We start from the raw sequence: 11,344 nt of genomic DNA, 5'->3' as shown, positions 1-11,344 counted from the left end.
TAGAGGTAAAATGTACTTGCAGGCACACAGCTTCATAAAAAAAAATGCTGGTAGTCATAAAATTCAAAAGTTAATTATGGTGACCATTTTTATCAAACATAGTAAATCTTTCTGCTATGGCAAAGATGTAAAGCTTCTGGATTTCAATTGAAAGATAAGAGACAGCTGTTGAATAAATATAATTCAACGAATAAAGTCCGACTTTATTCGTTGAAAAGCTACAGGTAGCCTACGATGTTCCATCATGTCCTTATTAAACACTGTATATGTACCTTTGATGATTTCTATTATATTTATTCAACAGTGTTAATAGCTAACTTCCTTCAATATCATATATAATATACGACAGTATTTCTAGCCGTATTTCCAGATTTATCTGGAAGAACGACCTCTTGAGGCATAGCATTGTGTAATACAATGTTCCCGACAGGTATTTGGACCTGTTCAACCATGAAGCCTTCGTGGCCTAGTGGTTATGATGCTCGCCTTGTCAGCGAGAGGTCGCAGGTTCGAATCCCGTCGGAGGCATTTTATTACACAATGATTTTTCATAGGACTTTATTCATTGAAAAGCTACAGGGTAGCCTACGATGTTCCATCATGTCCTTATTAAACACTGTATATGTACCTTTGATGATTTATATTATATTTATTCAACAGTGTTAATAGCTAACTTCCTTCAATATCATATATATATATATATATATATATATAGTGTGTAGAGTAGATAAATATATATATATATATATATATATAGTGTGTAGAGTAGACTTGAATATATTTAAAAATTGTAATTATACTTTTAACAATATTAAAATTTATTAATATTACAATTTTTAATCTATTATAATTTATATTTAATATGCCTCACGTTCATAAGGGGTAGCTAGCAGTACAATTCATTAAAAATAATAATAATAATAAATATAATTTAAAAAAAATGTTTTGTTTCACTTTATTTAGGTAGGCCTTGGCCCTCAGCTCCTACAACTCCCTGGGCCTAAGCCTCTACCTAGATAGATAGAGGCCTATATTTTACTACTCGGCCTAGGCTAGGCCTAGCCTCCTAGCCTAGTAGGCCTAGGCCTACCTAGTATTATTTACGAACATTATTATCGTTTCGTTATGAGTCTTTTTAAGAGATAATTAAATTTATTTAGGCTAGGCCTAATAAACACTGATATACAATGCCAACACCGACACAGAGTTCACTATAATACCTCCATGCACAGACCTAAATGAGCTAGCTAGGACTAGGCCTACATCCAGAAACTGCTACGACAGGGATGTTTGCGACCTAGGCCTAGCTTGACCCTGAGGCTTGCTGGATTCCGATTCACCATACCTAGGGTAGGGGCCTAGCCAGGCCTACACCACCGATAAGAAAGTCCTGGGCCTAATATCCCTCATCAAACAAAGACAGCATATACAAACTAAAAAAAATAATACGTACGATTTTGCTTAAAGATTGTACTTTAAAATAATTGAATTTTCGTAGGAAATTGTTGCGAATAAACAATGACATCTACACAGGGAAGCAGTAGAGATTGGATGATCGATTGGGCCTCGGCAGGGGGAACAGAAAATACAAATCGATATTTTCTCTCTGTACAGCGCCACCAACTTACACTTTTAAATTATTTATTAATTGTTAATGTTAAAAAAAAAATCACATTCTGGAAAAGCCAACCAGTGTAAGCAAAATTTTAATACAGCATTTTGGCATATATTAAATCAAACCGGAATAACTCAGGAAATAACAAATCAAAATCATGATAGTTATAAGATCAGAGACGACACACAGTGATTAATTGAAATCAATACAATTTAAAAAGTCCTTCATCATCTAGGGAGTTCCCCCATTTTTTTCAAACGTATTGTACATTTGCATTATTCCATGGAGATATTATAGTAAATTATAATATCTCCATGATTATTCGAATAGTCGACACGTCGTGAAACTATTTTTAGATTCAAATTAGTATCCTTTACTATACAGTTGCACCTACACCCAGCCTCTTGAAATAAGTAATGCTTACAATATCTGTCCAAGTGGCAGATTCAAGGAAGGGGGAGGGGAAAAACAGTCCGCACCCCACCCCTAAATTTTTCAAAATTGTGAAAAAAATAGAGAGAAAAAAAAGAAAATTATTTTCAAATTTTAAGTCTGAGAGTGCCATTTTCGACCATCGAGAGGTGCCATAGTATAGACCCTCCATCAAAATTCCTCCCAGTGGGCCCCCCCTCTAATTCAAATTCCTGGATCCACCACTGGATCTTGTCTCTATCACTCAACAGAAACAGTTTATCTAAATCTCGCACACTGATCTAGTCTCCTTCAAGACTGCTCCAAGATACTCCAACATACATAAAATTGGATGGAAAAAAAATCAACTCTGTACTAAGTGATCATACGACACATTATAGAACTGTCATAATGTAGGCCTAATCTACATCTATGTTTGGCAACCTTCCTCTAGGACCAAATATAAATTGCCAAGGCTTCCCACGACTCAAAGCCAGTCACCCCACCCCTTGGGAAATATATGGTCGATATCTAAATAATTGTTAACAGTAACAACCTTTCATTATGGAAAATGACATTTAGATCCTGATAGCCGCTTCATTACTTTTTTGCACCTGGTGCGGAAAGTTCGTCAGGAGGGAGTTGTCATATGCCACTTCAATTAATTATCCATAGATATTGTGATGTATCACAACATTTTCAGTAATTATCCAGCAATATCCAAGCAATTGCTGTTTGTTGATCCTGAAGGAAATATTAATTTTAGCCCTGCCTGGGTTACATATTCGATAGATTCTGGTTTTTCTGCCAGCAAATTTCTGAGGTTTTTGAAGACATCAATTTCTCCATAAGCTCTCAGGGTACAATATATAGAAGTTTTATCAAGATTATCAGTTCGTAAATTAGAACATTTTGAAAAAAAAAAAAAAAAAAATTAAGTTACCTTTATGGATATAGTAGAATCCTGGATACTGGCATAATTATTGTATACTGTCATCGGCATCGGTGGGGGACACGTCCCTCCCACCGTTTTCAAAGTAGGGGAAACATCATATCAATTGTCCCCCCCCCCAACACCACTTTTCACCGATCTTCTATAGTTAAAACTCCACTTTTCAAAGCAAGTTTACGAACTCCGATGTTACGTTGACGCAGTCTCGCCATGACGCCATAATAAATATTAAGTGAAGCGCTTTATGTTTGAGAAGTAAAAATGTTGACTAATGTCTCCCTAGCCCTGTTTGATCGTAAATTAGACAGTATTTCCACAAACAATGTGTAATTGCAATACTACTACAAAAGTGAAATTAAAAAAGAGAAGAAAGGGAAAGCCTCTTGATTGATTTAAAAGTACCTGTACATGCAAACGGACTAAATTAGAGTGACTATTTTAAGTTTATGATTACCAAGATAATTTGAAAAAAAAAACAAAAAAAACAAAAAAACTTTCTATTAGAGTACTTCAGTGGCACCCTCACTAAAATTTTGGACAAATAAGAAAATTGTAGTTGAATTTAAATTCGAGTGCCATTTCTGGCCAATTAGTGGGTGCCATAATCATAAATGTTCTAACCTCAGCCCCAATCATGGTGGGGCTGAGGTCTACAGTCCATTTGTAAAAGTCTCTCCCTGTTCCACCTCTATTCCGAATTCCTGGATCTGCCACTGTATTTTGAAAATGTAGTGTGGAAATAAATGTAATTGCATCCCTTAAAATCAATTAGATAAAACTTATAAAAGGTTACAGGCGCCAGAGCCAGCGGGAGCCCAAGGCGGCCCCTGACTCCAGTGAAGGCTTGGGCTACAGCCCAAAACTCACTTATTTTACAATTTCTTCTCCCCCCACCCCCACTTTCAACCGCCCCTTGCATACTTTATTCAGTGCATAAATTATTATAGACAAATCCAATTAGAAAAGGACCTCTGTTTTGGCACTGCAATTGTGTGTACATTTCATGTACTTTAAAGTGGTGCAAAATATTTAAGTTAGATTACGCTGAAAACAAAATACCGTACAACCTCAAATAGAAGCACCATGGGCTTAATCTCGAGAAGCCCACCTCAAAAAGAAGCCTGTGTGCTTCTAATCAAAATGGGCTTCTTTCGAGAGAGTATTTGCATTCAGACTTACGTTTGATTATTATGTTGGCACGTCGGTATCAATATTATTTTATTGTACTAGCATGCTTAAAATTTATAAAATATAAAACTGAATTACGAATTCCATAGTTGATAAATCTCCGGTATCAGCGATTCCAAAATTAACAGTGCTCACTGATTTAGAAAATAAACCCCCTCTTTAGTTTGCAAAACTAATCTCGAAAAAAGTCCATACCGAAAAGAGGCCCATTTTGAAAAGACGTCCATCCAAGGGTCGTAAAATATAGAAGCCTGGGGCTTCTATTTGAGGTTTTAAAGCACTGTATGTACTATCATTTCCATATTTACATTTTGAGGACATGATGCATTTAAGAATCCCTCACCCGGCGGAAACAAACACCTAGTTATGGTGTCTGCCAGCTGACGCATAGAAAGATATCGATTTCAAATATTACAATGCTTTTATTGCATTATTTTTTTAAAACATTTACATTTAAATAAGCTGATTTTCCCTTCTTCTTATCGAGTCTATTCACGAGTTCATACTCTGTACAGCCATGTCCATTTAGGAATAAAACTTGACATTAAAGATGCTCGTGTATAGTGGTGAAAGGATTGGTAGGAACACGACCTCAACGTGAACTCGCCTTTCTTGACCCTTATTTTCCCTTGAAATAAATAAAACAATTTTCTTTAAGGCAATTCCAATTGAGCACTAGTTTTAGCATTAAAGATACATTGTGTAGATTAACTTTATTTAAGCATGGACCTTATTAATAGGTCCATGATTTAAGCCACAAGTAGCTAACTTAATGATATTTAATAAATGGTGGTATACAGGTACAATGTTAAATTTATATTGGACAGCAAAAACAATAATAAACGAAACTTTATTTTTTCTGAAATGAAATGTATTGTATGGACATGTCCTTTACATAACATAAAACCAGGGAACAGTTAAAAACGTATGAAAGCTTTCTGAACCAACTTCCATTTTAAGTACTCCAGACAAATATTTTATTGATGTTCACTCAAAGACGTTATCTTAACTACAAGGCAATATATGTACACAGCTATAGCTGGATCAACAATAATTTCTTCCTCAGAAATCCCACCATTTTAAGTTCCCTAAAACAAGCCACAATATTGAATTTCTACAACGTTCACATATAGTAAGACAGTATTATTTTCACAAATAAGGTAAATATGGTGTTGCTATTTATTTCTGATAGATAAAAACTTAATTCAGAGATAAGATTTTACATATTTCGTGATAAAACATGTTCACCAGATAAATATTCTTTGTAGTCACGATAAATATTAAGATTTGCAAAGGCAAAGATGTTTAATTTCCTATCAGTGGAAAATAAAGTAGATTATTTTGTTGAATACCTTGATTCTGCACTAATGCACACGTTGTCATGTTGTATATAATACCACACTACTGCATGGGCTTTAAAATAAAAAAGACAACCATATTCTATGAAACCTTGGCATGGAACATTGTTACATAATACTTGAGGCAATTAAATTTGCGTAAGTTTTCTTAAACAGGTTGTTAATAATGTAAGCAAAATGATTTTTTTTTTGTCATTAGGACAGATGGGTATACAATCCCTGAAAGACGATGCAAATTCTGCCAACTATTTCATATCATGCATTTGAATTAAACAGAAAAAAAAACATTCTAAAATGCTGCCACTGGTTTTTTCAGTATTAAATATTTTGTTATAAAAGAGTAGAAAAAAAAAACATACATCTGTATGCAAAATTCAAATAAATAAGTTCTAGTTTATATGCAAATGCCACACTACTGTTGCTTTAAAATTCAACTACAATACAATACTAGCTCTTAAGTCTACATTGCATAGCTCAATCTGCTCATTTGCATGCTTAAAAAACATTTTCTAAAAATAGATTGTTCCGAAATGGCAGTAATTTATGGACATTTATTAATTTTAAACAATCAGAGACCCCCAAAACATTGAAATTATAGTATTATGATTATGATCACTATTATTAGGTCTGAAAAATCATATATAACTATCTAAATCAATCAGCATATTTAGCCACTTTCTAAAACTCATCTTTTTTCAATGTTATTACCAAATCTGATACTATATTTTAAAATGTTGAGCACATAGAGGCTTTAAGCATTATGTATAATAATAATAATAAGAATAATAATGTATTATTACCATAATTAACCAACACAATTTTCCCTGAGCTATGAAATTCCATAAGCATTTAAAGATAATTAACTTTGTATATGCAAAATACCATGTGATGCTGATAGTGCCAATTTGGGCAAGTCAGATTTTTACTTACACGGCCATGGCCCAACATTTTTCTGTGGGAAGATACAGCCAGTTTCCCATTGCCTAGTCGGCACTCTAAATTCTAAACTCTATCTCCCATGCCAAGTTTTTTCTGACAAATATCTCTTTACATTATGATGTCATAAAACACCCATAAAGAACAAATCACAGATGATTGTCACAGTAAACTGACCAATGTAAATGGACCTTTATAATATCTCAATTGATATCTCATTTAGCATAATAATTATTGTTTACAGCAGTGCGTGCTGGAGAGCGATTATTAGGGTTTGCGTAAAAAATGTTGGTTAGAAATGTCTTTTTTATAAATACACTCATTAAAGAACCAGTATTATTAGGTAAGTTGAAAACTAACAAAACATTTTTCCGGATTGTTCTCCATGTTTTTCATTCATTTTCTTATTAGCCTTTTTTTCCCCTTCTAGACCAATTTTTATCTCTAATTTATTTTATTATTGAAATAATAATATTGAAGAGAGCCTTGTACTGTATATAAAAGGTGAAATATACATTTCACTATTTTTTTTTGTGTTATTATATAAGCCAACAGATATTGAAAACAGATATGCTAAATGAGATACTAAATTTAAAAACAGCATTACAAATTCCTCTTTACACCCATAATTCATTAGGGTACACAATGTATGTATTGTATGTATTAGTTACACTATGATATTTTCGACCAATTGATTTTAAATTTTTTCCAAATACTGATGCCACTAAGTTTTCAAAGTAATGGTAAATCTTAGATTTGGGAAAAGAATGATTATCATTAATAACTTCATAAGCACAACTAGACATCAAACAAAATGAATAACTTATCTATACAATTTCAGGCATTAGTTCATGAGTTTCATCAAGACTATAGTGACCATAAAAACATCTTAATCACTGATCAATTTTACATGATCGTCACGTAATATATATTTAAAAAAATGTTTAAAACCTTTTGATACAGATGAATACAATCGTTAAACTGGACAATACTCAAAACAGCAATGTTTTAAACTGATTTGAGTAATAAACAATGCTATATATACCACAGTTATGAAAATAATTTTCTCTAGCCTATAAATTTGAATAAACACGTCTTCAATTCAGTCTTTTTTTCCTCTTTAGTCGGCGGACCTGCAATAAACAAACCAAAAGACAATCAGTAATATTATTGAGAAGTATGAGAATTATTAATTAAATAAGCGCTGCTATAACATAAGCGCTGCACTAAAGCCTCCTAAAATTATAATTGCTGCTGCACTTATTGGAACATTTACATAATGTATAAAGTGGAACCCCTAAAAGGGACACCTTCAGGACAAAAAAGAAAATAAACTTTCCCTTGTTTAGTGCCCGAAAAAGTGTCCCCTTATACAGTGGTGTCACAAAGGAGGGGGTTCTACTGTGTTTATACAAGATACATATACCAGTAATTACATTTGTATATTGTACATACCTCATTTGTTAGTGAGTCCACACTTTCTTGTAATATTTTAAGTGTTGATTGCATTTCATTAACAGTTTCTTCTAGTTCTGCTGTTTTTTTTGTTATTGAGTCGTCCCTTATCTTATCATCAGTTACTACTTTTTTGGACGGTGCATTTTCTTCTCCGGAAAAGGAAATAGATCGTTTCTGCCTAAACACATTTGATACTGTTCCTGAACCATCTGTAAGTACCCAAAAAAAAAAAAAAAAATACTGTAAATTATATTATTGATAATGAGTAGTAATTATTAGTAAACATAGTTAATTATTATTCATCTTTTTAGTACTGGTTATTTTCTGTATGAAAATGATGATCATGAAGATGGTGGTGATAATGGACTGTTCTGTCAAACCTCTTTGGATATTGCCAAGGTCCCACAGAGCAACACTGTAAAACATGTGTGTTTTGGGCATGCGCATGTTCATAGTACTATTCTGACTGGTCAGATGCCAACCTTGATTGACATTCCACAGACGCCATTATGATTACTGGCGCACTGTTTTTCCAAGTCTAATTGTATATACATATACATTCAAAGTTTATGTATGTACATACTTATATATTACGAAAACTGAGATACACACAAACATCTATTATAAAAGGAGCAAGTTTTTCTGGCAATATCAGTGTATTATTAAATACTGTTAAATATAAATGATAAAACCCACCAGATTCACAATCCGTCCACATTCTTAAGTCAATTTGTGGCATGGTATCGCATTTCAGGTAACCATGGGGATAATCTGCCCTCAAGAAACTATCTTTTTGAATCTCTTTTATATCATCTGCGTTGTTGCAAATTATGGAACTTAAGGTTATCTGCCTAATTTCAAGTAGTTGTGCCGGTTCAAACACAGATGGGTTTTCATACCACAGTCTAAAAAAATAAATGTACATTGTTGAATAATTAGAGCAAACAATTTTAACATAAATACTACTAAAATTAAAAGGTACGAACACAGATATAAGGCAATTCCCTCTCCTCATTCCCCTTCAGATGGTAATCATAAAAAACTTTAAACTTTAAAAATTAAATTCAAATGATTTATTTATTATTACTGAACTTAAGAGAGGAAAGCCGACACAAAAGCTGACACGATTTCATGGGGTATGCAACGTGATGAGGCACCTGCAACAAATTGTTTTGAACGACGATTCATTCAGACTGCCACCACCAATCAGCAGATGGCGGGATGCAAGCATTTTTATTATGTCTGTTTCATATACCACCTTATTCCATGTGGCAACATTTCCTTGTAACTGTACATTGTGAATCAGCAACAACTCAACTGTGTGATCAGTCTCACTGAAAGTTTTAATTGAGAAATTTATTCAATGCAACATGGCTTTAAGCATTGTCCTCACTATCAAATTTTATTTGACAAACACATGACATGCCTAAATATGGTCATGATGACATCACATCATGACCATATATAGGCACATTATGATAATATATGGGTATAAAAATGATTTTTGTCTTTGACAGTGTGGAAGGAACTAGCCAACATGCATTCTGTGGCAGTTATCTCTGTCATGGGCACGATTATCAGTGACAACAGCAGCAGTATTATGACAAATATACTCCACAATTCACCTTACCTATCACCTTCTCGTGTCCTTCGGAACTGCTCTGCTATAATGCAAGCAAACGTAGGTCCTAGTAGCCCACCTTCTAGAGGATCTTCTGCTAATCCAGCCACCCATAAATCAATGTTGCCAGGATGTTTGTACAAATCTTCCAATTTTCTACGTAATCTGTGATCAGAAATTTCATCTTTGACATCATCAAAAGTGTTTGCAGCAGACATGTTGCATTTTACACGCCAGTCGTTGTAACTTGGAATGGCATGATCACGACCGCGCTGTATATTAAGAGCCGCTAGATCAAGAGCTATCGAGTGCGCCATCTGGAAGAGACGCTCTGTCAACTCACGATTTACAAGTTCGCTTGGGTTTACGTCTTTTGCTGGGGTGCCAAATAAACCCCGGAGGACTGGGTCAATTCCACCCTCTTCAACAATTCTAAATGGAGAGAAAAATGCCTTGTGCAAAGGTATATGTCCATGTTCACTTTCTAGGAAAGATGAGTTGAGTCTTTGTATAAATGGATTGATCAAGCTATGTCCAAATCTAAAAGCTGCAGTGGCAAATGCATTGATAATAGAAGCATCTGTATTTGGATTGTATCCTCTATATTCCCCAAGCAGCTCCATACCTTTCGGCCCCAATACCTTTGGTAACCAATGACTATACGAAATATGCTGCATTTGTGCACCAACGATTTTGCGTGTTTCCTGGTAGATTTTCTCACCCGACCAATGTGGGTTGATCTGGATGAGTTCATGAGCAATTCTATTATGTTCTCGCATAAATATTGTATGCATTGAAAGTAAACCAAGCTGCTCGTTGGCCCTGAAATCCCCGGCTAAGAAGCATGGGATGTTACTCTCTGCAAGATCTCGTTCGCAATCAATAGGAGAATTCTGATTGAAGGGTAATAAGCGCTTTCCAGACGACTCAACCAAGCGACCTTCCTTTAACAGTCCTCTATCGTTGGTAAAATCTCGCAACTTTGTTGATTCCACCTGAATACTACCGTAAACGTTTGATGCATCTATGTAGGAAGTAATCTGGTTAATCTGCTCTCGTGGCATGGGAGATTCGAAAAACACAGAAGTCATTCCACTTCCACATATTGCACTGGAACGTGTAAACTCCATACACTGTGAACGTCGAATACGTGGATCACCCTCTGGAATACGGATAGGAAAACATGGAGGGGCATTATCGCATGTATCTTTGCATTCTACTCCGTCAGTAAATCGTGCTTTGCTTAAACTTGTTACTGTAAAGTCCAAATCATGGTCTAAGAACTGACCCCACTGCATTAACATATGTGAATACTTATCGTTCGGGGTCACACTATGTGTGCTTATAACTTCAAGTGACACTTTACGAGCGCTTGGCTTTGAAAAACCGTTGTATAAATGAGAAATATTCCAGCCTACCGGGGTATTGAATCCATTCTCATAAATCGGTTTTAAAACACGATTGAAAGGCGTTAACGATGCACCCCATTCGGTATTGCGCAAGTTGTTACAGGTACCATCGTAGTTGCGATATTTTTTATGGAAACACATGTCAGAACAATTGATGTTATTCCTGTGCATTACACATCCTGATTTGTTGGCAATTATGTTCAAGAATGAGGGAGACAGCAATTCATTGTAATTGTAATCTGGAAAAAAAAAGAAGAAAATATAAGTCCTTTTTTAGACTGAAAAGTTTTCAGCAGCATCTCTAATGATTTATTGGTAATCATAAGGTCTGTAACACACATATGACAATAACAATATAAACAAAGATGTTTTAACATCCTTTTGATTGTCTTAAAG

At 34.5% G+C, this 11,344-nt stretch overlaps 1 protein-coding gene across 1 annotated transcript in view; it reads right to left on the bottom strand.

Annotated features, from left to right (window-relative positions):
- Nucleotides 1-5,002: 5,002 nt before the first annotated feature.
- The window catches only part of LOC117101944 (peroxidasin homolog), a 27,601-nt gene continuing 21,259 nt past the window's right edge, over nt 5,003-11,344 (bottom strand). Inside the window, exons 11-14 of the mRNA XM_033242068.1 lie at nt 9,549-11,187; nt 8,615-8,823; nt 7,916-8,127; nt 5,003-7,593 (exon numbers count right to left, since the gene is read on the bottom strand). Of these exons, the coding sequence (XP_033097959.1) occupies nt 7,558-7,593; nt 7,916-8,127; nt 8,615-8,823; nt 9,549-11,187 (2,096 nt within the window). The 3' untranslated portion in view covers nt 5,003-7,557. The remainder of the gene's footprint in view (nt 7,594-7,915; nt 8,128-8,614; nt 8,824-9,548; nt 11,188-11,344) is intronic.

Source organism: Anneissia japonica, unplaced genomic scaffold (genome assembly GCF_011630105.1).
Source record: "Anneissia japonica isolate Jap-2015-1 unplaced genomic scaffold, ASM1163010v1 scaffold997_len2565447_cov190, whole genome shotgun sequence".
In the NCBI taxonomy this organism is placed as follows: Eukaryota; Metazoa; Echinodermata; class Crinoidea; order Comatulida; family Comatulidae; genus Anneissia; species Anneissia japonica.
The sequence above is the reverse complement of the archived record's forward strand: the minus strand, read 5'-3'. Positions and strand labels throughout refer to the sequence as shown.